Source organism: Antennarius striatus, chromosome 3 (genome assembly GCF_040054535.1).
Source record: "Antennarius striatus isolate MH-2024 chromosome 3, ASM4005453v1, whole genome shotgun sequence".
NCBI classification, from domain to species: Eukaryota; Metazoa; Chordata; class Actinopteri; order Lophiiformes; family Antennariidae; genus Antennarius; species Antennarius striatus.
This window is the reverse complement of record NC_090778.1, coordinates 5873562-5900182: the sequence shown is the minus strand read 5'-3', so window position 1 is coordinate 5900182 and position 26621 is coordinate 5873562. Positions and strand designations below refer to the sequence as shown.

General features: G+C 40.9%; 1 protein-coding gene and 1 long non-coding RNA gene across 3 annotated transcripts; one reads left to right on the top strand and one right to left on the bottom strand.

The window, feature by feature from the left end:
* Window positions 1–1959: 1959 nt before the first annotated feature.
* Window positions 1960–11312, bottom strand: tbx1 (T-box transcription factor 1). Of its 2 annotated transcripts, none has more exons than XM_068311843.1 (8): window positions 10759–11312; window positions 9206–9596; window positions 7172–7273; window positions 6641–6812; window positions 5459–5614; window positions 4425–4492; window positions 3717–3817; window positions 1960–3030 (listed from the first exon to the last, which is right to left on the bottom strand). In XM_068311843.1, the coding sequence occupies exons 1-8, from the start codon at window positions 10937–10939 to the stop codon at window positions 2648–2650; spliced, it is 1554 nt and encodes a 517-aa protein (XP_068167944.1). In that variant the 5' UTR covers window positions 10940–11312; the 3' UTR covers window positions 1960–2647. The 2 variants fall into 2 exon arrangements, with proteins under 2 accessions (XP_068167944.1, XP_068167945.1); XM_068311844.1 differs by having other exon boundaries at window positions 9206–9545.
* Window positions 9603–15288, top strand: LOC137593190 (uncharacterized). Its single transcript, XR_011035096.1, has 3 exons — window positions 9603–10232; window positions 13733–14162; window positions 15042–15288. It is a non-coding gene; the product is annotated as an uncharacterized lncRNA (long non-coding RNA).
* The last annotated feature ends 11333 nt before the right edge of the window (window positions 15289–26621 follow it).

Sequence of the window (26621 nt, the reverse complement as noted above, 5' to 3'; positions counted from 1 at the left end):
ACAGGAGCAGAACTGCTGTAGTATAATGTGATGTACTGCTGGAATGATAAAGGTTCATTTCTCTGAGTTGATACTACTTTTTTACTTTACTTATCTGATTTTGCTAATGATAATTTAGTTTACGTTGTTCATTGATGGAAGATTGTACTGCATTCTACTCAAAAGAGAGATATGAGTCCCTCTCTTTCAATGGGACAACTGTGGATTAACCGGTAGAATAAAGGTTTATTCGCTCTGCCGGATGGCCACTGCTCCTGTACCGTCGCTAGAACTACGTGCACCGGAAGTGGAGTCTTTAAAACTGTTATTTTTATTTACCTTTAGATATTACTGGTCCCGTAATAATTTTTTCAGTTCTTCGGGAGAAACGTTCTTCCTTGATTAATTCTAAAATATAACAGAAAGTTTAATGTTTTCTGAATCTGACGTGCTTACAGCAGCACCGCTGCTCTTTCGCCTGTTCCGGGCTGATTCACCTTTTGACCCTCGCGTGTTGCCTTAGCCAACCCGCACGAGCCCCGGCGGTGCGGGAATAGACCCATCATCTCGCGCTTCCCTTCGGCTCATCGTCAGCAGCTGCAGGCCGGCGTCGGTCCACATCAGGCGGCTTCCTGTAACACGACGTGAGCGTCCGTCGAGACTGTTGAACGCATGGGGAGTACATTATTTATGTTTTTATTTGTTATTTTTGCTAACATTTTAAATATCTGTTGTTCTTTATTTGGCTATTATGACTGCTCTATTAAGTTACTACCGTAGGGAGGACTATGATAGGCCGCAAGAAACCGATGAATTTTAAATTAATTGAGACAAAACAAGTTTTAAAGTTAAATTTACTCTTGCAAAACATAGCTATCTTTTTTCAAATGGCAAATTTGTCAGACTTTTCGTGTTTACTTAAAACAAATAATTGAAATTGTGAAGTCATACTTGTTCACCCGAGCAAACCAAAAAATTATACAAACAATTAGTCGGCGTTAAAGTAAGTGGAAACATTATTTAACCTCTGACACCTTTACAAGCCATTAAACAGTCAGAGGTCAGGAGCCCCCAGGCATCCTTTTCCCTGCCTGGCCCTCAGTGGCAGCTGCGTTCAAGGAGCACAAATACATTATTGAAGTGAATCATCAGGGTACGTTTCCCTTTGTAACGTGACAGACACAAATCACGGACCAGACGGGGTTTTTTTCAACTTTTTCAACCAGATTAACCTTGACAGCAAAACATTCCTCACCGGACTTCAAATGGCAGATGGAAATGGCTGTACAGATAGGAGCGGGCGACGTTCTTAAAATATCACTGGACTGTCCCATTAAATGTGAGCAATGGCATCCTTCTCTGTAGAGGGGGAAATGTGAATCCTGTCTTTTGTCAAGTTTGCATGACATGATATGATTTGATGTCATGAGAACTGCATTTTTCAAATAAATTTCAAATTGAATTATTTTACAGAATTATGAAGCTAATCAAATGTTTTTGCCATTTTAATTATAATGAATTAAATGTACTTAATTTATTTTACGTATTATTACGTTTACATTACGTAAACGTTTCTATAATCACCTAAGAAAACATTTTGAATTAAAATTATTTTTAAAATCTTTAAATAAGACAACTGTGAATTGCTTTTATTCATGATTGCTGACCCTGTGATGTGACCACACTCCATTAAATAGCACATATCTGTTTAAACTTAATAATGCAGCACATTTTGTGTGTATCCAGGTGCAGATTACAACATTTGCACCTTTGTACAACTTAATGTTTAGACAGCCTTCAGGTTCTAACTATAATGACTGTAGGAGCAGCGGACGCATCGACTGAATTCAGCAGGGCAAATCCGGTTCGAGAAACCAGAACAATGCTATGTTAGGTAAGCTTTTTTACACACACCCCCCTCTCCCACCCAGCAGTGCAGCTTCAGGCAGAGCCGTGAATGGAACATCTACTCAAAGACTGTTTTCTTTATGAATTACAAGAATTTAATGTTTATGTTACAGATACAGAACAATCATTCTGCTTCATTTATTTACTTTGAATTGCTGCAAGTCAGTGCCATGGTACAAGCTTCTCAGAGCTGTTTAAGATGTTCAGAACGTTTCAAAATCAAATGTTGCATTTTTTTACCAAAGCAAAAACATTTCAATGTGTTTCGACACCCTTTCTGATGAGCTCAACATGCAAACATCTCGCCTACCTAAAAGGTTGGTGGATTACATAACATATGGCTTTTTTGAAAGCAATAAAAACAAGGCAAATCAAAAAGTGCATCCAACACAAAAAAAATTAATTCCAGTCTGTGATTAAAGTCGTTGTCCATGTTAGGGAGAGGCCCCTCCTGTCTCCACTGTTTGCTGGCTCAATGTCTGCAACACTCAGGTGAGAGGTGCCCAGGTGTGGAGCTAATGCCATTTGTGAACAAATGTCAAAGCAGACCTCTTCATGGACTTGGAGCAGGTGCCTGTGCTTAAGCAAGAGGCATTTCCTTTAAATAAATACATCAGGGTTTATCCAGCAGAAGGGAGTTACAGCCTGTGAACGCAACCTGCAGGTTGTGAAAGTCATCAATAGACAGGACTGTGTTGCCTTCCCTGCCTGTGTCCGTTCCTACAGTGCTGTACGCTGTTAGCCCTGGTGAGGGTCGACATTATCTGGGCCCATAGTCATAGTTAGAGGGGCCACTGGTGGCAGAGTACATGTTAGCTGTGGCTGGGTTCATGTGGTGGTGGTATGTGTGTCCTCTGATACTGGGTAAAGGATAGGGCGACGGCCTAGTCTTGGCTCCCAGGTAGTGTTCATAGGTGGTGGGGTACTTGTAAGGGTGGTGGTGCAGGGTGTCAGGGGGTAGAGCATGGGGTTCCGACCGGAGGTCGTGAGGAGGGCTGGGTCGTCCGCTGGTGAGCGGGACGGCATGGAGGCCACCAGGGACCGGCAAGGCAGGGCTGAGGACCCGGGACATGAGTTGATGAGCTGGGTCGGCATGTATGGGGGTCCCGCTGGGGTCGCGATCATATTCCCGCCTGCTGTCCTCTGTACAGGAAGAGATGTAGGAATTGGCAGGTTATTCTACTTTATACCAGCAGGCTAGGTGTGTTTTTATTAACAGTGATGGTGTCCGGTTCTATGCTCTTTTACAGGCAGATACAATTTTTCAATGCTCTGGTTGTGTTTTTTGATTGAATTCAGTCAGCATTTACACTTTGTTTATTATTAATATAGAAAATAAAATGTGTTATTATATAAAATATTTATTATATACTTTAATGTTAATTTAGATCACTAGATGGAGAAATCTAAAACACTGACAAATTATCGTTACCTGGTCTGATATTATTCATATGTATTTTTTAAAATTTGCTTTACTCAAGAATCTTTGGTAATTTACAAATAAAATATAAAAACATGCAGTATATTATGTAAACAACAATAAATAATTAAATAAAAGCTTAATAAACTCCTAGATATACATTAAAAGATTTATTAATCAAATTATCATTTTGACAAATAAATAAAATTGTCAGTCTTGACAAGACAGAACTACTTACGGTGGACAACACTGACTGAATTAAATTTGGCGTTTAATAAGAATTACCAATAGACCTGATTCTGTGAATGATAAATGAGGTGAAACATGCCAACAGTTCTTTCCTGAAGGCTTGAACAAGTCAAAGTGAGTGTTATTTTAGAATTGAAGAAACAAAGAAGGAGCTGCAGACCTTTCTCTGTGCCGTTCTGCTGAGGGGGCGACGACATTGGGTTTCTTGTTCTGGCAAAGGCACTCATTATTGGCAGAGAGCCTGGCCTGTGATTCCTGGGCCTGGTTCAGGGAGAATGGATTCAGTTACATTCTCATTTAATGAATGTCAAGTGCGCAATTTCTTTATTTTATGTTAAAGTGATGAATTTGCATTTTAAGAGTTCACACTCATGCATGCAATAAGCATTTACTTATTGATAGGCTACCAGTTTACAGTGAATGAAATACTCACCAAACCATTACGTGACTCACAGTGGTCAGTCATTTGAAATAATTAGCAACTCTCACAAACTTGTAATGGCTTCAGTTAATTCTTTACAGAAAAAAGTAAAAGCTGTTTGCAGAGCTGGATGATTGAAATTTGCAATAAGTCTGATTTTCTTCCTACAGCAGTGTGGATACACCAGATAGGTGGGGTATACTCTATTGTGACTATTACAAGGGGGTTTGGGAATTTGTCAACGTCAGAAAAGCACATTTGACTGAATTTCAAACAATATCAAGTCATTCTAAACTTCATGGACCTCATTGTGTCCCCTTGTACAACAAACTCCACCCATTTTGTACCTGTTTTAAAAAGACAGATGTGAAAACTGTCCTATAAATGCTCTCTGACATTTGTAAACTGTGTGGAAACATGCCAACGACACTGAGTATGGGTGCTCACCAGTCCTCCGGATCACAGTCCCTGAAGCCCTTTGCAAACGGGTTACTGGCAATCTTCAGCTGTGTGATCTGAAATCAGAGCACATCATCGAATAAATCTCGGCACTGCATACAGCAGATACAAAAGAGCATATTCGTTTAAAGGACCCTCCCATCTGTATTAGAACAGTGGGGATGATAAATAAACATACATATACAATGTATATATTTATATATTTTTTAATACACATGGAGGAGATCCACTGCTGTTCTGGGCTACAGCTTCATGTGTATTCAGCACTATTCATAGCACCGCAGCCAGCTAATACAAAACTTTATTGTGATTATATTTTCACTCATGTGTAACACGTACAGCTGCACACCATCTCATCTGCTGATTCCCCTATAGCATCGATTATTCAGAGCATAGCTTGAAAGTGTTTCTCATCACCATCCTCATAAATCTGCTGTATTTCAAAGTAAATTTGGCTCAGTGGTGTCATTTTGTTCATGAGCCACTTCACCAATGGCCATGAACGACCCGCTGTAGCTGCTGGGTACCAAGTTCAAAACGAATTCAAAATTTGAAAAATGTTTAACATTTAATAATAAACAGATCGGAGTCATTGCGGTCGAGAATGCATGGCAATCACAAAATTCAATAGCTCCGCTATACACTCGCCACCGTCACTGGTAAACTGCTCATCTGAACTGATTTTAATTCTGCTGGTTCACTCTGAATCAATAAAACGCGCTGGTGAAGGAATCCACACAGACGGATGACGAACAGCAGGGAGTGCGCAGAAAAGGAAAAACTTGCGCACAGGAAACACTCAAAGGCGCGCAATAGAAACGTGTATCTGAATATGTCCTCAAATGCTTCTCCCTAGTAATTAATCGTTTTCCTTCATTCATTTTTACGGTTATAGAAAGTGAGGATATCTTTCTCGTGACATTGCGGAATGTTTAAACACATATTAACCAGGATTTACATTCCTGCAAGCAGCCGCATCCCTTCACATTATGTGAGTGTTACTCGGTGACGAGGCTTCTTACCCGGTGGTTCTGGTACGCTGTGACCGCCGTGAATCGCGTTTCCTCAAAGACAAAAGTCTTGTAATTCTCCTCCGCGTATTTCTCGCTGTCCTTTCGGGGGTCCACGTAAACCACGTGAAACCTGGGCTGGTAGCGGTGCATGGAGTTCAGAATAATCTGTGGTAATCAGAGGACTCATCAGTACTCTTACAGAACAACACTTATAATAATAATTATAATAATAATAATAATATTGATGATGATAATAATGATGATGTTGATGATGATGATAATAATAATACCGCACTGTACTGAAAAACTGAAGACTTCAACTGCACTAGCCAGTTATTTTCTATTCTATTTTATTAGAATTAACTTATGACTTAACTATTTAAAAGTAAATTATGGTTTCAATTGAAAAGAACTAACAAAATACATTAAAAAAACAAATAGGGTGGTTTGGTTTAGTTGAAATCTCAATAGAATTTTGTAAATTATTATTCTTGTCGTTCTACCTGTCATCTGTTTTATTATCTATGATATCTGTAAACAAAAAGGTTTGGTGAACACCGTCACAAATCAGAATTAACCCGGGGCCTCGGTATAATGTGTATAACTTTACACATAAACAGTCAAAGGCCATATGAAAAGGTTTTATTCAATAACTCGTGTCAGGCCTTCAGAACGCTTCCCGTCTCCATCTAACATCCTGGAAACAGGGACCCCTTTTCTGTATGTCCTAAAAACATACTCTCCACCCCAAAACGTCCCTTTATCTTTCTGATTTCACCCTGACGCGCGGAAAGCCTTTCCGTAGAGTGGAACATCAAGCAGGAAGGGCTGAAATAATTTCCACCAGTGAAATATTCCACTTCCTTGTCGTCAGGGCTGGACTGACGCCTGGTGTTGCCTGTGTGCCTTTTTGTGGTTTTGGGATCACTTTTTGGCAGCATCTTAGTGGTCGTCTGAATATCAAGGTTTAATAAGTGTATCAGTCAATTTAAGGGCGAATAAAACTGCTCATCCCCTTGATGCCAGTAATCGCTCTGCTCCGACTTCATGTGTCTAAATGGGGCGTTTATGGTTTTAAATGTGTCGGTAAAATATGAAACCATGCTAAATAATGCTTCTCGGTGAAACTCATGCAAGCCTATAATTTCCGCGGGGATTTTTTTCTTTATGTATTTGCAGCCGCGGGCTTACATGGCCGTTATCGTCCAGCAGGTTGTTGGTGAGTTTGAGTTTGTCAAAGGAGACGATCTGCTTCATCCACTGTGCGCCTTTGGCCGGAGAGTCCGGGTGGTAGTGGACCCTGCCCGGCGTGGCAGGGTCAGCTTTACCGGCAACCAACCACGATGAGCTGTGGAACGCGTACCTGCGAGACCGAAACAAAGGTTTTAGACACAGGCTTTCAAATTTGCGATATTATTATTATTTTCCTTAACCTTAAAAAATGTTCAAACTCGCGATGACGTGACGCGAAAGGACAGGTAAATATTAATGAATTCCTGACCTTTTACACATGATGAAGAGCATGAATGGTTAATTGTGGAATAATATGTGTCCGCTTTATTCAAAACATTTATCTATTTTGATATCTATTATTAACTCTGTCCTGATTATATAATTATACTTTAAAATATAGACCTACATGTTGCTGTAGGCGGATTTTAACAAAGTATGAACCCTTCAATCCGGTGTTTAACAAAGTAGGGGTGTCCTCCAAAAAGTTACCTGTAGCGTTTGTCGTCTACAGGCAGGAAGTCCATTAGGAGCATGTAGTCTGCCATGGGATCCATCCCAAATATTTTTACCTGGAAAGTGGGAAACATTCTCCTGCAAAAGGAAAAAAATAATAAGGAAAAAAGTGAAACTTACATTTCGACTTGAAGCATCTGAGTGCTTGTGTGCGTGGGCGCGTCCGTGTGCGCACGCCTCTCTTTTCTTTTGGATTTATTATGTTGAATTAATCAGATAAATCAATATCTAATTAACCCAAAGTATTCCTTAATATGTCAGTACTGCTGAGAGACTTGTTGCTGAGGGACAACAAAGACAGACGCCTCAAACTATTGGGAATGACGTGATCCACTTCGCTTATAACCAGATGAAACTCGCCCTTGGCTGAATGAAACTCTGCGTCTGCTGCCTTTTACTTTCTTCGTTGTAATTTCTGACAAGACGCTTTAACTTCTGTGCCTTTCTGACGAGTCCCAGATAAATAAAGGAGACACACAAGCTCACTCGGGTGTGACATTACCCTCCAGAGAGTCAAGTTTAGAGTTAAAACTTTCATCATTCGTCATTCTTGATAAAATATAAAGTTGTGTTAGCAAGACAATTTTAGAAGCAATGTTCTCTGGATATTCATGTTTATTTTTATTTTTTTTAAATTTACTGACAGTACATTTTTCAGCTATCAGTCAATCAGTCTAGGTGATTTTGTGATTTTTGATCATAGCTATCATCTGGGTTTCTTTGAGGATCAATGGCTAAAAGTTGAGTAATCCGCCAAGTCAGTGAAAGTGATCTTAAAATCAACGCTCAATTACCGTCAGTGTTGTGGGTAGGTGAGGCTAAAGGAGCATTTAAAGTACTCCCTTGCAGCTCCCCTTTCTCCTGTCAGACAGCGCAGCGGGGAAATTCAAACTTCGGGATTAAATAAATTATTTCATGCTTCTTTAGTTTATTACAGTGCAATGCGTAAAAACGACATTTACAATTATGTGTGTCATAATTAGCATTTAATGGTTAGAAATAACCCCAGTGTAAGATTTTATTGGGTTTCAGTGCGGGTCAGAGGTCAAAGCCCGCAAGATCCAGGCAGCATGAAATTTGGTTATTAAATGGCTATATCGAATGAAACTCTGTATTTTCATATTCTGTTTTTAATTTATAATGTTGTCCTAATCTCTGCTGAAAATTTTGATTTTTGTAAAACTGGAGAAGAAGAAAGAGATTCAGACACTCCCACAATGAGGAATTTTTTTAAAAAAAGTGTAAACATGCATCAAAATTCGGATTAAAACAAGATTGAAGTGAACCTAGAGGCTGACCCTCCCGCAGTCTCACTGAATAAAGACCAAAATGTTACCAATAAAGCTGATGCGTAAAATTGAGACTCAGTGAAGAAATCCTGCCAGAATCCCAATTTGGATCGATAAAACGCAGTGGGATCAATGTGGTGTTGGCTGCTTGCATACATGCACAAAATACGAACCCACATTCAAAACTACACGCGATTTAAAATGGTAAATGAGAATTTCTCACCTCAGTAAGTTTAAGTGGGATAAAATATACTTAAAATGTGTCGACATTGATGTCAGTTTTTTCTATTGGTTTAATTTATCCATCTTGTATTTTTTTATTCCTATAAATGCGCAGGAAGCAGGGTAATAATCGGGATTATTAATAAAATACCAGAGATTTTCTATTATTGACCTGTAAATATGTCATTAAATAAAAAACACAAAAACGTATTCATAACGTTCTAAAGAAGAAAAACTTACTTTGTTGTTTTTTTTAAAAAGGCTTTATCCTCGTGAAGTTTTGAAGCTATTATTAAAACCCAACGTAAAAAAAGGGCTAAGCTAAATCTAACTATCATTAATAATTAAATTGTGTCTTCAATTTAAATGCCCAAAATTTTTATTTGTCAGAACACGTTGAATATTTGATGATTTTTAACTTTTAATCTGCAAACTAATATTTGTTCCATAAATCCAAACGTGCAAAAGAAGAAGTGCAACTTTCCAGACTTTGTCTCACCTTCCAGCCTTGGTTACGATCATCTCCGTTCCCAGCTGATTAAACTCGTCCCATAAAGCCTTCATCTCCAGCTGGACGTTAATATTGGCCACTTTAGGATTCTTCTTCACTATAGTTTTGCCGTTCGGTGTGGAGTTGGAGGAAGACGAGGAGCAGTTCGGCGTTCCGCCGTCACTCGGCGGGGCCTGGCTCGGGTTAGAGCTCGGGTAGCTGTAGTTGTGTTGTGCAGCCGGACAAGGCTCGAAGTGGGACTCATGTTGGCTGTAAGGGTCCCCGGGGGATGGAGAGAGGTGGTAGCCCCCTGCGGTGTTGAGGCTGCTCAGGCTGCTCGTCGTGAAGGCTGCAACATCGCAAAAATGGGACAGCTGCGTCAGCCACGGACTGGATATGGCTGAAATCATCCCAAAAAACTGGATTTACTAAATATATCTGGCACTTTAAGTCAGGTGAGACAGAGATAATAAAAACAGTCACAATTCGGAAAGCTCCAGTTGAGGATATTACACGTAAACACAGTCCGTTTGGTTTAAAAGTTTCCGAGTGCGCTGTTTATTAATCCCCGAGGTTGTATCCACCGCCAGCATTCTACATGTCTGATCGAAAGTACCAAACCTCCGAATAGTGGCGAAATGTTTCCAAAAACGGCGGTACTTTCGTAGAATCAAGGTTTTCGTAGAAACGAGCTTCGAGCGGGAGTGAAGTAGTTTTCGCTCCGGATCGTTTGCGCTCCGATCGGCCTCTGTTGTGCGCTGCTGCAGTGTGTTACACTGCAAGCACGTCTCCTCTCTTATCTGACGCAGAGGGCCTCCCCTTTGCGATAAAACCGGTTCTTATTTCTATTTAGATAAGGAACTGCAGGTAATGTGCCTTTTCCTCGCCCTGGGACGAGACTGATTGACAGAGAAGCGCGCCCCTTTTTAATGGGCTTTCCGGCACCCATTTAACTTTTGGATAAGGGCATCACCCACCCCCGTTTACAAACAAAAGAGGAGCTGGCCGGCAGAGAGGACTGTAAATGGGTTTCAAGGTAAACATTGATTTACATGAACAAATAAACAGGCAACAGGTGACTGTTGCCCTCTTGTTATTGGACAAATAGATATATGGATGGGATATACACCCCCCTACTGAGCTTTACGTGCGTATTATGGTCTGTTTTCACCATTACACACTGGGTGCCAGTGTAATCCCTCCTCCCCCTGGCTTCATTTTCAATGCGATCCTATCCACGAATTAAAGTTGACTCTTTGTCCAACGCGTTCAGGGTTTGGAATGGGACTTTTTCCACTCTCTCTGCTTTGTATGCAGGTTTCTCCTCCCTGATGGTGACTAGGAGTGAGTTTGCGTTCTTTTTCATGGTGGGACAACCGTGTCATAATTTCATTTTACAATATTGTAATTTCATATTCATGCATTCCAAACAACGCGCCCATGTACGGTTTTGCGCTGAGTTGAACTTGTCAAGTTGTCGAGCCGTCAGGGTCGCTTATATCATTTCCACTGAGATGTGTGCATGCTACAGCAGCTCTAAGGGCATCAACAAACAGATTTACCTTCCATTTCGCGGGTGACAGTGCTGTAGTGCATTTTAAAGCAACTGTGGATTTGCAGGTCTGGCTTGTCGAGGCCGATGCTCTGTTTGTCAAACGCGTTTCCTGCTTGCTCTGCAGCCGAAATCAGAGAGGCAATACTGAAAGCATTTGCCTTTGGAGAGACGGGACCGCTGTCGTCCATAGGCAATAGATCGAGGCGGGAAGAGCTGGTCCTCCTCCTCCTTCTCCTCCGCTTTCCAAACGCGCAGAAAGAAGGAGAGGGCTCCGCACAATGGAGAAGAACATGCGCCAAAATGGGGTTTTCACATTCCGCCACCGGCGCTCCGTCCGTGCGAGAGAGCCTGGGGTAGAGTGTTCTTTAAGTATTCCCGCGACTACTGTGGAGACTCCTCTGTGCTCAGAATCATTTGATGACCCCCCCCCCAAACACGTCCTGGTGTCAAAACACAGTTCATCCGTAGAGAAGAGAGAGAGAGAGCTTCCCTTGTTGCTCCTCCGGTCGGTGGCGGGGTGGTGTCATCTGAGTCCTGCCTTGAGGAGAAGCTACTGCTGCTACGAGAATGTCAAAAGTGAGCGAGATCCACGCCTCCTCTGAACAACTTGGAAAAAAGTGTCTGCGCGCCGAACTGGATGTTTTATTTCAATAATAGTGCGTCAGTCATTTGAATTGAACTTCAACGTCATTGTGAAGCCAACTTCAAAGAGCGCAACTTGGGTAGAGTTAATTATCAGCCTGTATGTGTAGATGTATTTGCATGCCGTATGTCCAACCTTAGATGAGTTCTCCTGGAGCATCATGGGCTGACCCACGCAAATATACATTTGTGAGATTTCACACTTGAAACTGGGATGTTAAATAACTCATCTCAACATTTTCTGGTCCAGTTTGAAACGTTTTGGGTGCTTTCTGAGTGAGATCACATGTTTATGTCTAATTCAAACAAAGGGGGAATGCGTATCAAATAATTCTTCATGTTAAAATATAGCGAAAATAGCGGACATTATATTCAAGGAATGTCTCGTCAGACGTTTAATTAATATCCTGTTTTTCTCACATCCATCGGGGTGGAGCCATATTCATATCCATCGCTGTTGAAGTCCAACCTTTTTTGTGTAATTTCTCCATCTGAGATTTACCGAGCTCTTTAACTTTTTCTACACACGAAAATACTTAAGAAAGTACAGTCAGTAAACACAATAAACACACGTGGCTCTCCAGACCGGAGCTGGACTTGACCTTTCCGCCTGGCGCGCCTCTGTCACCTTGTGGGTTCTCAGCTTATCGAGGTTCAGCTTCAGTTTGCAGAAACTAAAGATGTGTTTCGTTGGAGCTGCAGAAACGACCGGTTAGACTAATTTACACCGGAGTCAATGAATTAAACAGAAGGCTCCGGTGGGGTTCTAATGGGATAAAGCCGACAGAGGATTAGCTCTGTTGGTTCAGGCTGTTTCTCCACGGGAGGTATGGCGCATAAACGACTGTAATATGTTATTTAAAATAAATATAAAGCTAGAAAAACACAGCGTGATATAGTTGGTTAATATGAAGCTGTAACTTACGTTCGTAGCACTCCATTTATTCACAAAAGGGAGAAACACCCCATGTGGCCTGTTCGTATTGATTTGCCATATGCTATAAAATAAATCAGCCATGGCGCAGTCAAAACCAGCATAAACCATCGCCAAGATGATGTATTCCTGCCAGTGTGTGACTTTTATCAGATGTGAAGCCATCTATACCGACTCACTTCATCATTGCCAAGTCGGAAGCCTCCTTTGTAAATAGGTCTGCTCAGGTGATAACAGACAAAATACAGGAGCAGATCAAAATAGGAAGAAACTGTGTTGGAATTTGCTCGCAGGCCTCAGCAGCAGCCAGAGCACAGCGGAGGCATTCAGAGCTGCACGTCTGAACACACAGGCCGACTTCTACCTGAAATGTTTAACAGGAAAAAACACACGTTTAACAAGGAGCCGCACTCTCACACACAAACGCGTCAAAATCACGTAATAATTTTCAGAACAATGTGGAAGTTGAGGGAACGCCGGATTAATACAAATCGAATAATTATTGGCTCTTTGCTTAAAACACACACCTCAAGGCTTCATATGAATATGAATCAAAATTCTTTCCCTGCATCGGAGTGAGTAAGAGATGAATCACACAAGGAGATAAAATATGTGCCTCGAGCTTTTTACAGCAGGTAACAGCTCCAATAAAGTGTAAAAATGACTGCGAACATCGTGTTGAGGAAAACAAACACATCTGAACGCGTCACCTGTCAGCTCCCGCCATAAAATCTGTTTTATTCGTTTTAGCTTGAAGACAAGAGTCGATTTAAAACGGTAAGATTGATTTTAATTTTTTTTGTAGTTATTAGATTTATTTTTGCTTTTGGACTCTATGCATAAGTTTAACACATGCGACGCGAGGTTGATAACATCTACACAAAGTGGGCAAAATATGTGAACAACGCACTGATTAGAGGATACAGGCCTGAACACCATGCTCCATCCACTGAGTGACAGACTGTCCGATTCCACACCTGGTTTTCTCTCAGCACACCACTGTGTGCTTCTTTTTATTGAAAATTATTCGCTTTTGTTCAGTGTCAGAATCTATTGACATTACAGTATTTATAATATAAGGTGTTTCATATAATCCATATAGAAGGAAACAGACTGAATTTAATTATAAACATCTATTTGAAGTTCAGTAAGTTAAAAGTTGCTGCTATGAATTATCAGAACGCTCCTAATATAAATAGACACGTAATAGCAGTTTGGGGGGGGGGGGGTGTCCTGCTTTCAGCAGAAGAATGGGGATAATTCGTTAATGTCTAATAACAAGTGTTGTTTCGTTGTGTCCGCCTTCAAATCTAAACTCAAACAATGTAAATGGACGTCAGATCTGGATTTTACAGGTTCTAATTTTATTTTTGAAATCAAATGTTATATTTTTTATCCCACACAGGTGTATCCACCCTGATCAGGAGTTATTGTCTCACTTATGTCCGGGAATCAGTGCCGGTGGGCGTGGAGAGGAACAAAAATGACGACAAAAGACAAAAGGATGACATTGTGATCACACGAAATAAATAGTTTTTGTCAAAACTATTTTCAATCAAGTCCTTGATTTCTTTGTGTACAGTATTGTAACACTTATCTGGCACATACCGACAATGATTCAGTGTGATGGTGTGACCCGTTTTAAGTTTTCTCACAATATATTTTTTGTTTCCAGAAATGAGTGTCTTCTGGAGGCCTACTGGTTAGGAGACAAATCACCAAAGTAGATAAAACTCCAGCTTCTCGTTATAACGCTGGTGAACACGGAGACTCGAGGCTGGGCTGTGCTTTTATCAAACAGAAGATGGGATTTGGCTCATCTGGAGGAACCCACGGTGTGCGCTCTCCCTCCTTCAGACAATAAAACAGCATAAGGTCTCTTTGATGCGTTCCTGTCTGAGTCGTTGAGATATTTATTTCTATGTTCTTCAAATTAATGAGCCGGTACCTGACGCGGTCGGGCTGATAAAATTACCGATTAAAAGCTCTCGTCATTTAACAGATAATAAATCACAGGTAATTTCACTTATCATAAAACAATGGTTTTTACACTGATGTTGCCTGAATGGAGCTGTGGCTGCCGAGGCGGCGCGCTCCACGCATAAAACCCTATCCTATGTAAATATTAGTGTAAATCCCAGAATAAGAAGGAGAGGAAGTGAGCAGTTGACCGCTGACAGCAGAGCGCCCAGGGTGTCCGTCTCTCCGGGGGGCTTTAGGGGGAAACGTTGAAGGTCCCTCGACGATCCGAAGGGCCTCCGGTCATTATGAGACAAAATAGGAATCGGAAAATCTGTGCTGAAATAAGATTTTCAATTTGCACTTACACCTCAGTGAAACGACAACAAAGTTAAAAACAAAAAAAAAAACAACCCCCAAAAAAACCAAAAGAAAAAAAAAACACGGCTAAATCCGATCGGGAAAAAACGTTCTTTTACGCGTTTTTTTATTGATATTTAAATTAAATAGCATTTTTCTATTTATCAACATAATCAATTTAATTCCCTGTTCTATATAAGTTATACCCTTAAAACAGTCCCATACGGCTCACAGTATCGATTATTCTAGAAATCTGTCGAATAATTTTGCCATTACATGACCGTCATTTCTTTTTAATTCACTCCGAGTCATTCTTTGATGATAACAAATATAAACCAGGTTTATTATGCAGTGTAAAATTTAAAAAATGTGTGCTCTTTTTTCATTCCGTGCAGGTGCAGTCTGGAGCCGCGGAGATCAGCAGAATTTTCATTTTGTTTGTTGCCCAAGTGCGTGAATGACTCTATTCACTCCACCGTCTTAAAAAATGTCCTCCTCCTTTCCCGAAATGAAATGTCCACATTAGCGCGAATACTAACTGAGTTTTTCAGTCAAAACGTCCAAACATTTTCACCACAGTGATGAATATATCCCTCGATATCAATCAGTATTTGCGTTTCCTTATTTGTAATTTAATTTCTGTCTGTCACTGAGTGGTTAGGTGTTCATTTAGAAGACTTCTTCTAGGGCGCCGATTGTTTCCATTCCGAATAAATAAAATAAATGTTGCTCAAATTGTTTATATTGTTTATATATTTGTTTATATATTAAAATGCAGACGTTTATTTATGTATTTATTGATGAATTTGTGCACCTGCGTGCTTGCATCGCGGTAGATGTAAGTACTGGTGTGACTTTATCCTCACATTGTGTTGAGGATGTTTGCAGATCCACACAGTCCTTCAATAGACCTTCATTCATGCGTAAAGGGCCTAGAGCGCATTAATTCTGCCCTCAATTTCAATGACCTGGATGTGTTTTATTCATGTAACTAACACGACAAAACGGCAGACCCTTAATAGAATAATATAGTAAGATAAAGTATGATTTGTATTTTTTAGATTTTTTTTGCAGCATCTTTCAAATATTAATATGAATTTCCCTTTTTTCAGAAGGGGGAATGCTCGCAAAAATAAGATAAAAAACGTTTCCTTGTTGGCATATAAATGTGTTTTTCCTGTTCAGCCCAGCAGGCTTTGTTTTTAGGGGGTCATCATAAAAAGACATGCATTAAAACACAATGGAAATGAACACAATGGTTGACCAGAGGTTAAAATCACGATTCCCTCTTGTCAGGAAAATTGCAAATATTTCCACACATTGTTAAAACCACGGGGAAATAAACTGCAAGCCTTTCAATATCTATCTAAATACATATAAAACCTCAGAGGAATCACCAATAAAACAATTCTGTAAAATAAAATAAAAAAAACATTTTATAATTACACACATCTGAGGATCCCTCTGATATTGCTCTTTCATTGTTTTCTTTTAGTTTATAGTCCACAGTGGAGCATATATTTCATAGTTGCGGCCCAGTTTTTCATTTATGCCCTATTGATTCTGGTTTGATGACTTTCACTACCTGTTCTATTTATCCAAGCAGCCATGCAGAAATAAAAAGACACAAAGCAAGCACAATTTTCACTTTCTCCCTCCCTCTTTGCAGTTGTCTGAGAAGATGTGGTGCCACAGCTATTTGTTTATTTTGGGAAGGAAGCTCCTCTCTTCATGTGTCTTTGAGTTAACCAACAGGCCTGACAGCTGCCAACTACCCCCTTCAACCAGCCCCGTACACCCAGCCTAGTTCATACAGGCCTGCCTCGACGCCCTGCTCTGATCAGCCACATTTCACCTGAAGCGACACCTTAAAGAGGAGAATAGGTGACGGCTGTCATCCAGCTGACAGGACAACAGTGTGAGCTTCCATCTCCATCCAGGGGAAATGGTCAAAAATGTTATTTCAGAAGGGCAAACTGTGTCGACAAGCCTCCCTGAATATTCCTTTATTATAATATTCCAGCTCATGGTAAAGTTAGATTTTTAATGGAAGAACTGGAACAGCAAAAACATTTTGGAATGTCTGTGTAGGACAGGAAGGGTGGGGAGAGGTGGAGAGGTTGCTCTGAGTCAGATCCCTTTTCAAAATCACGTCTTCTCTTTCCCTCTCGTCTTTGTTTTAAAACCGGGAAGCTTTTAGCTTTTGAAAAGTATCCTTTCCCTATCTGTTGCGTGATGGCCCCAGTCGTCATCACCTAGCCTCTCCCTTCAGTCATTGGAGCACCGGTAAATAGCTGACATTCCTGCCACAAAGGACCGATGATGTGGGCTCAGGGCCTCCGTGATCTTCCTAAATTAATTAAGGCCTTTCTTCTCCTCCAAATAGGATCTGTGGCCTTTGTCTCTCTAATACATCTTAAGCCTGGTATTAAATGCAAGTGCAGAGTCTACACTCCTTATAAATCTGTCACTGCCTGCTTTGCTTTTCTCAGCCTGGCCTGTGATCCTAAATAGGCTGCAGTGTAGTAGAGAAGCCATCCTAGTTTGGGTCTTGCCCCTTGCCTCCTCCTTATCTGCAGCCCCTCTGTGCTCCCCGCTGGTTTGGTATTTATTTGAATATGAGAAGGCCTGCTTGTTGTTTCTGGCAGGGGCTTGGGCCGGGACTCTCCCACCTCGTGGCCCCCTCAGTCCCCCAGCTCCTTCCATCCTTTAGTCCCTGCAACACTCGCTCCATCTGTCCCTCCTCAGCCACCCGGGCTTGTTCCCTCTTCACTGGCAGCTGCTTTCATGAACTTGAACCACAGTCCTCTGGTCAAAGGCCATTACAGACAGACTCATTGTGCATGTATACTGTGTGTGCGTGTGTTTGAGTGCATGTGTGCATATCCCATTAGCAACTTTCCCTCCGCAGCTAAAATTAATAACTGCGGTAGCGGAGGTAATGTCCGAGCCAGCGGGGTGGCCACCATCCATTCTTTTTCTTCCAAAATCTGAGCTGAGTGAATATTTCCTGTAAAATCACCCCAGTTAGTCAGCACACCTTTCAGAGGCAGATTCTGTTTCATCCGTTCCTCCTCCTAATTTTTGCTTGGCCACCGGATTCATCTGGACAGAGGCTCAAACCTCAGGGGTCGATCAGATTATGACTCCTCCAGTAAACCTCCAGCCTGAATCTTTGAAGTTAGTGGGCTTTTAGCAAGGCCATTCATTTAGCGGATCAGGATCCCCACTCTGCAACAGCAGGAAGTGGATAACATGTCCATTAGAGAAGGTCCACAGACAGAAATGGGGAATCAGAGGCGTACAGAGTTTTGACCTTGAAAATTGCCAATGCCACACCCCTGGCTGGAAATGAGAAGTAGCGGAGACAGGAAAATGAGCTACAATGTGGCTTTTTGTTTGGGTGTGCAGCAGATTTGGGCTGAGGGGGAGACTATTGGGCCTTCCTGTGCTCCTCTTCGAAGATGAAGAAGCAGGAAGTCACACAGGAGGTAAACAATGTAGAGAATGGAGAAATACCAAAGACTGTGCCCACCCCCTCATTCCTGTTGGCATGGCTCTGGGCCAGTTGATAATGGACACGGCGCCCACCAAACACCCGGCTTCCATGTTGCAAATATTTCCCCATTTTAGAAAATGTTTACATTGAGCTGAGCTGAGCTCAGAACAAACTGTGGACCCCTCTCCATGGTGGTTTCGCTCATTGCGGGCGTATCTCTGGTCCTGAGATGTGTTTCAGGTCACAGACGGCTCTCTGTGCATTCTATCACTCAGTCACTCAAAGAATCTGTCAAAAGCATCCTCCACCAATCCAAGTGAGCTCTGGGCTGTCTGAAGCTGATTACAGCGATTCATCATGTCAGGAACTCCCTGCCACCACATGTTTGTTTTGATCTCTTCCTCTCCAGCATGGTGACAGTGAAAGATGAGGGACCATGTGGCCGAGGCCTTCGAAACCACCAGCGTAAGCAGCAGCTCTGGGTCCAGCACAGAGCTCTGTGAGCTGTCCACAGCCCCAGCTCAGAGCTCTGCGTCGGGGATCAGGGCGTGGGGCACATTACGCTGGCTGGCTAATTACAGGCCAAAAAGTGTAACTTTAGGTGATGGGGGGATTAAGGCATGTTTACTTGTGTTCACTGGGGGGGATAAACCGACACTCAGTTCCCCCCAAGCGGACAGTTCCTGAAACCCCCTGGAGTTGGCTGGGGGGTCTGGGTCACATTAAGGGGGTACTGTGTGGCTTGCAAGGGCAGACCACATGACCAGCTCCTCTAAAACAAGCACTGCTGTGTCCATAATGTCAAACACTTCCTCCATCCGCATCCATTAGCTGAGTCTGGAGGTGGTGAGGAACATTTAGGAGCCAAAGGGAAACAAAGGGTTCAGAGATTAGACGGCCCGTTTAATGAAACAGTTCCCTCTCCCATTGTACCCAAACAGTCAAAGAAGTTACCCACGGAATCCTTTCATTTTGGAAATACTGATAAGCTAATCTAAAGGATAAAAAAAAAAGACCAAAAAAAATAATTTCCGTGCACTTTAAATCTGGTTAGATTTAAAGTGCTTGACTAGTTTAATTTACATAGTTTGTATATCTTGAAGTTGTCCAACAATTATTTTTACAAGTGAAGCTGTTAAAGAGATTTTGTTAAAATGCAATATAAAGAAAAAATTAATTTAAAATTGGAAATTTTCCAGTTCCAGTTCCATACTTATCGGTATTATTTACATATTACAATGTGTATTTTGATTAGAAAACATTTACATGATGCATAAAAAGGCACAGCTAATGTGCAGTTCTTCTTCATCTGTTCTTGTTCTTGTTCTTCTTTTTCTTCTTTGTCTCATTATTATTATTATTATTATTTTTTTTTCCCCATAAGATGGTGAAGAAAAATATGAAAAAAAAACAAGAATTGCAAAGAAGACATATCTTTTAAAAATAAAAAAAGATTATGCAACCATTATCTAAATTTCTAAAAGAGAAATGACAAATAATTATTGATGCTTTGCAATATAAAATTGCAGTTAAATAAATTTTTCCTTGTTCTTATGCAGTTTTACAGTAAAACACTTTTTAAAACACTGCTTTTAATCACCTGAATTTAACTTACTGTACCGATTTGTTAAAGAATATTAGAACAACAACAGCAATAACAATTAATACCAACACCAATAGTACCACTACAGCTGTGACTATGAAAAATATTAATATCATTACTACTACTACTACTACTACTACTACTACTACTAATAATAATAATAATCATAATAATAATAATAATGATAATGATAATAATAACAATAGATGTCACACAGACCCCTTACATCCTGTAGAAACTACAGGGAGCAGGCGTTCTGGTCATGTGTGCTGCACCAACCTCCCATGAGGCTCAAACTGAGAGGGCCCAAACACTGGAGTGGACTGGATGTGGAAAAACATGGCCCTGGTGTTTGGGTCTGATTTCTCAGCTCATTAATCTTGACTGTAGTCATACGCTGCCTCTCACCGGCTGGCATAGTTTCAGCCAGTTTGGAAGTAATGATATTTATTAGAACACGTCTTTGCTTGCTGGATGTCTCTTACAGTAACTGACATCATTGTCCTAGATACTGAGACGTGTTTACATCTGACTAAGAGGAAGAGAGTAACACATTCATGGTTTGCGTTCTGTTTTTCTCACTTTGCACAGAATTCTTTTAACATGACATTTTTTTCTTGTTGAAACCTGAAATCCTTTCTGCCAATCGTTCTGTTTTCAACACAGTTTCAAACTTATATTCAGTAGGAATGTAGAAAGGGAAAACTACAACTTAAATAATATAAAAAAGTGTGCTCTAAATAATAAAACATTCATTCATTTTGATTTTGACAATTATTGTGACATGTTTGCAAAAAGCAACATAACATCAAAGTTAATTCTTACATATCTATTTAAAGATTAACTTAATATATTTAAAAATATAAAAAAAGAGACCTGATTGGTGTGTGAAAAATCTGGATATACCAACATTTACAAGTTTTCAACTACTTTTACTTATTAAATAGAAAATAGAACAATTCATTATTGATATTTAAGTATCAAACAAGAAACACTGATCAGCTGCCTTTTTTCTATCAATTTTAATAACAAAGTAAAATATTAAAATCAGAGGCCAGCCTGTAAATAACAGCAAACAACGGATTTAATGCTTGCACCCTATTGATTAAATGTCATTCCATCGGCTGCAGAGAGAAACGATTGCATTTTGTGCTTCCAGCTCAACTGTTAATCCGTGATGAACCCTGTGCAGCAGGATGGCTGAACAGAATATTTGGCTGGAGGAACAGCAGGAGTGTGTGTGTGCGTGTGTGTGTGTGTGTGTGTGTGTGTGTGTGTGTGTGTGTGTGTGTGTGTGTGTGTGTGTGTGTGTGTGTGTGTGTGTCTGTGAGTGTGTGTGTGTCCCTGTTACAGGCGTTGGCAAAAGCAGTAGCTCCCCTTTGTGGTTTACTAGTGTAAGAGCACCTGGCATCAAAGGGGGATGGTGGTGGGTATTTGGGTACCCAGATAACCTGCACACCTTCCCTGGTGAAGATGGAGGTAGGGCTTGCGACTCCTGTGACGAGACACTGATGTCAATCAATGCTCTGTCCTGTCACTCTAGTGGAACAGCCCTGTGTAAGAGCAGCCTCTGACCTGGACGATAAGTAGCAGCCTCTGGAACAGGGGCAATCAGACGACACTGCCAGAGAAGCATGACGTTAGCCCTCCTCCCCTGTTGGCTTAGATGTCTAGAAAATATGGATGAGAAGAAATCACTTCAATTCACATTTTTATTGAACTATGAAATGTTAGCATTTTTACAGAAACATGCTTTTTGGCATTACTAATCTGCTTCTGTGGTGCTCAGAATGCTAAAAAAATATTAAGAAGCAATAATACAAGATAAATATGGACAATGACGCTTAATTAAAAATCTTTATATATAAATTTGTATTTTTATTTAAATTGCTATCAGTCCATTAAAATATGACAGCCTGAGAGGAAAATGTATTAAACCTAAATTTTAGGCTGACCTTAGTTGAACAACCGTTAATGATGATTTGTGCCTCACTGCACATTCGCAGTCAGTGATCACTGATCTGTGACCTTAAATATCTCTCAATATAAAAACTTTTTAGTGCACATTGCATCATCACAGCCATATTGTTAACTATTGTTATACCACTAAGCTTGAGCAGGATGTTAACCAGTAGGTTCCTGGCAAACAACAATGACATGACAAACATATTAGTGAAGTGGGGCCGATCTGAGACCACCTCACTTAAACACTGAATCACCAAGTCATACACCATATTGTCATTAGTGATTCTGATCCTACATCCTGATATCAGCTGACCTATCACCTTTCTTTATTTTCTTTCTTTTTATTCTTTTTTTTCTGAGTAGTTACTATTGAAACGTGTAGGATTGCTAATTAGAAATATTAGACCACAATCCCATGATGGTGGCCACATGGAAACAAGGCCACATTAATTGCTGAACACTAACTTCCATATTTTTACCACACACACACACACACACACACGCACACGCACGCACACACACACACACACACACACACACACACACACACACACACACACACACACACACACACACACACACACACACACATTGGTTCAAGTTGATGTTTTGGGTTAGTTGTGTAGCGTAGCTTTTGCGTAGCTTCATAGGCGGCCTGATGCAGGCTCAGGTGTCTTCGTCCGTCTCAGATTCCTGCCTGGAGTGGATGGTAGCTTCAGATGGCATGTGCCCTCTCTGAACATTGGACACTTCACCCCCACCCTCTCAGCCACCCTTCAAATATTTACCTGACATGTCTCCGTGGGTGGTGGCCCATCTAAAGAAACATGTATACACACATCACATTTGATGGATTTCTTTAGCATGCAGATATACACACCAGGGTTTTACTGATTTGTGTATTGAAAGCGGATACGAAGGCAGTTTGGGCTTAAACTGCCAGTAGTCACATCATATTCCAAATTTGAAAAATAATTTTTATTCCACAATCTATACAAACATTTGGAATACAATGAACATGGTGAAGGTAAAAATGTAAATTCTCTTAGAAAACAAGGGGAATATTTTAATCCATAACTCCACTAATCTACGTTGTACTGATCCAATTCTAAAATACTGACATTCCTATGATGTGAACCCCCACTGCGTTATTTACACACACACACACACACACACACACACACACACACACACACACACACACACACACACACACACACACACACACACACACACACACACACACACACACACACACACACACACACACCTGCACACATGCCTAACAACCAGTCCATTCCCATGTCAGGCCTCATCGATGTCGACACTTTGAAGACATCGGTCGCTTGTTTACTGATGCAAATTAGCAGGTAGGGGACCTTTAGAAGAGCAGAGAGCGTGGCAGCGTGGTGGGTGGTGGTCCTCCTTCCAACACAGCAATCCAACTCAACATCTCTCTTCTCTGCCTACAGCCCCCCCCCCCGCCTCTGGTCAAGGAATGCTTTCAACAGGACTTGTAGAAAGGTCAGCTCATGGACTTCAGGGGTCTGGGACCTGTAGCACCAAAGCCCCCTGACTATTTAAAACGGTTATGCTTAATTTAAAGGCGTGTAAAAAAATACAGTTTTTCTAAAATAAATTATTGATATAGAGAGAAGCAATTACAGCTGTATATAAAACCTCTTATGTATATTATTATTATTATTATTACATCCTGCTTCAAAGCGGTGATGTGTTGTGATTGTCAGTGTTCGTGTTTTCTTCCGTTCATCCGTCCGTTCGTTCATCCGTCTGTTAGTTAGTCCACCAAATATCTTCGCAACCGTTGCAGACAGAAAGATGAAACAAAAAGCACATCACTCGAGCGGCAAAGGGGATAAAAATGAGATGATGACCTTGATCAAGGTCAAGGTCAAATTTCAACATTTGTACACTCAGGAACCGGTTAAGATAGAAAGACGAGGGAGAAGACCAGTGTGAGTAAGACTATATATCAAAGCTAGTGCTTTGATCTATGACAGTAGGTAAGAGCACTAGCTTTGATCTTTGACATGCAACTAGGTCAAGGTAAAATTTTGAATTCAGAGGTGTCATGGGATGTTGCAGTCTGTGACTGCCTTGGTTCTAGTTATTATTATTATTATTACTAGTATTCATTCATTCATCTTTCTACCCGCTTCATCCACTTCCGTGGGTCACAGGGAGCTGGAGCCTTTCCCAGCTGGCATAGAGCGTGAGGTGGGGGAATTATTATTATTATTATTATTATTATTATTATTATTATTATTATTATTATTATTATTATTATTATTATTATTATTATTGTTATTATTATTGTTATTATTACTACTACTACTACTACTACTACTACTAATAATAATAATAATAACAATAATAACAATAATATTCCAGAAGAGAGATACAGTAGTGAATATATTGGTGGAAGGATGCTGAGTTTTGAACTGCCAGGCAGGAGGCCTAAAGGAAGACCAAAGAGGAGGTTTATGGATGTAGTAAAAGAGGACATGAAGGTAGTTGGTGTGAGAGAAGAGGATGCAGAAGACAGGGTTAGATGGAGGCAACTGATTTGCTGTGGTGACCCCTGAGGGGGAAAGCCGAAAGGAGAAGAAGAACATTATTATTATTATTACTAGTACGTTAATATTCTTGAGTTGTTCATTTTTGTGCTTCTAATTCACTGTATATAATGAGTGTGATCACTTTGCAGCACACTTGAAGGATGCGTCAGGCAGTCATGAATATCTTGTGCTCAATGGCATTTTAGTTTTTAATTCAGTTTGAAGTTATCTCAATTATTTTTATTTTGTCCTTGTTTCCATATATTCTGATGGTAAAGAGCAAAAACAGAAACAGTCAGTGAGCGTCATTCTGAGACAGAGAGCTGTGAAATAAGCAAACAGGAATCAGTCCACTGGGAGGTCAGCTGCTTTCAAAGGTGAGAATGCCACACTCCTCCTCTTCCCATTTGCTTATCCACTACAACACAATGCACTGCCATGAACAGTTAGCTAGCTGATGTGTGTGTGACGTGTGTGAAATTGTGTTTTATTTTGACATGTTTTGTATTTGCTGATTGTTGTGTGGGTGTGAGAAATAGTTGAAATGGAGCACATGATGTATTTCCAAAGTATTGTCATCGATTCATTGCATCATATTGTGATTGAAATTGTGTGTGTTGGTGTGCGTGTGTGTGTGTGTGTATGTGTGCTATGGATCCAGGGTGAAGCTTCTACAACTGCATGAGTGTGTGTATGTCCCCCAGTGGCTTGTGACAGACGTCAGGGTCTGTCACTTAGTACAGTGTGTCAGTGTGTTCAGGACTGTTAGCATGAGGAGGGGCTCAGTAAGCAGGGCTCAAGTTGCCTCTGGATCCGTTTCCATATCATTCATTCCAATTTAAATGTGGAAAAAGTATCACATGTGTAACAAGGGAGTACATTACTTGGTAGCACCAGATCACATTCATTTTCATGCAAATTAAAAGGTCAGAACACATGTTGGCATGTGATGAAGCTTTCAATACATCTGTAGATGAAACGCAGCACCTTTTCTGAGCCTCTGAACTTCCTGATATGAGCTTCAATCATGCCCACACTGGAGAAAATGACATTTTGTCTTGTTTTTGCTCCTTTGGACCAGATGCAGTGGCTCAGTGGTAGAGTGGTTCAGTGGGAGAGCAGGTGGTAGCGCGGGTCGTCCAATGTTCCATGTTCAACACTCGGAGTGTGAGCTGACAGTGGGAGGTGTCAGCTCACCTCTGAAGCACTGCTGAGGTGTCCTTGAGCAAGGCTTCGAACCCCTTACAAGCTCCTCATTTGGGCCCTCCACAAAGGGGCTGCCCGCCACTCCTCCTCCAGTTGCATGCTTACAGGCCCCCCCTGTGTGTGGTTGTGTGTATTACAGGGGCCTGTACACACTAATATGCATACATGTGATTGATTGATGACTAACATACTGGAGTGTGCATTCTTAATTTCCCTTCGGGGATCACAACAGCATAAAAAAAAGATGTCTCGAAACCATGAGAGCGCACGCATAATAGAATGCCTTTGCTTCATATGTATGCAGGTCTATTATCTGTAGATATCCCTAACTCAAACCCTAACCCTGACCCCAACCCTAATACTAACCCTAACCTCACCCTAAAGTTAACCCTAACCCTAACCCTAAAGCTAACCCTAACCCTATCCGTAACAATAACCATGCTATCAATGTAAGATACACAAGAGTAGTTTATAGTGTACATTGAAGTAGTTCTGATCTTCCACTTCAAATTGTGTTATGTTTTGACAATCATAGCCACTGTCTGTGCGTAGTCTCTACAAGTTTACCAGGTTAGTAAGGCTGTGACTTAGCATCCCACAGAACAAAGTAACACTCTGTCAACATACCTGCAGCACTATGTATCCAGACTCGCTGTGATTCCCTTGCTCTGAAGGAGCTGAGTGAAATGTGTGATAATGGCTACCATGTTGGTGAAAGTGTTTCAGATTGTACAAGATGAATTTGTAGATCAGTGAGCTACAATCGACTGAACTTTATATCATTGCAATGAATTGACTTGTAACCAATTCATAAATCAGATTTAGTTTAACATTTGTTATACATTAACATTTCTCATGAACAACATTTTGCCTCTGGCCCCTCAACAGGTTAATCTATCTGTGCTCAGGGTTCAGAGGTCAGCATGTTAAATTCACATTCTTTCTCTTAATGTCTGTTTCATAATGTCTTTCTTTTTCACTTTTACTATATTTTCCTGTCTCTGTTTGTCTAATACCTTCCCACCATCTCTCTCCCCTTCTCTCTTTCTCTCTCTCCTTCCCCAGTCAGTTGATTTATCCCTGGTTCTGTTTTCCCTGGACCACATGGCTAGGCAGTTTGCCC

Excerpts from the sequence above, each read along its gene's own strand:
- tbx1 (XM_068311843.1), bottom strand. The coding sequence starts at position 10,939 with ATGGACGACAGCGGTCCCGTCTCTCCAAAGGCAAATGCTTTCAGTATT. Across the intron at positions 4,493-5,458 it reads CAGCGTACCAGAACCACCGG|ATCACACAGCTGAAGATTGC; the intron begins GTAAGAAGCCTC and ends CTCTGATTTCAG. Across the intron at positions 3,818-4,424 it reads GACTGTGATCCGGAGGACTG|GCCCAGGAATCACAGGCCAG; the intron begins GTGAGCACCCAT and ends TCCCTGAACCAG.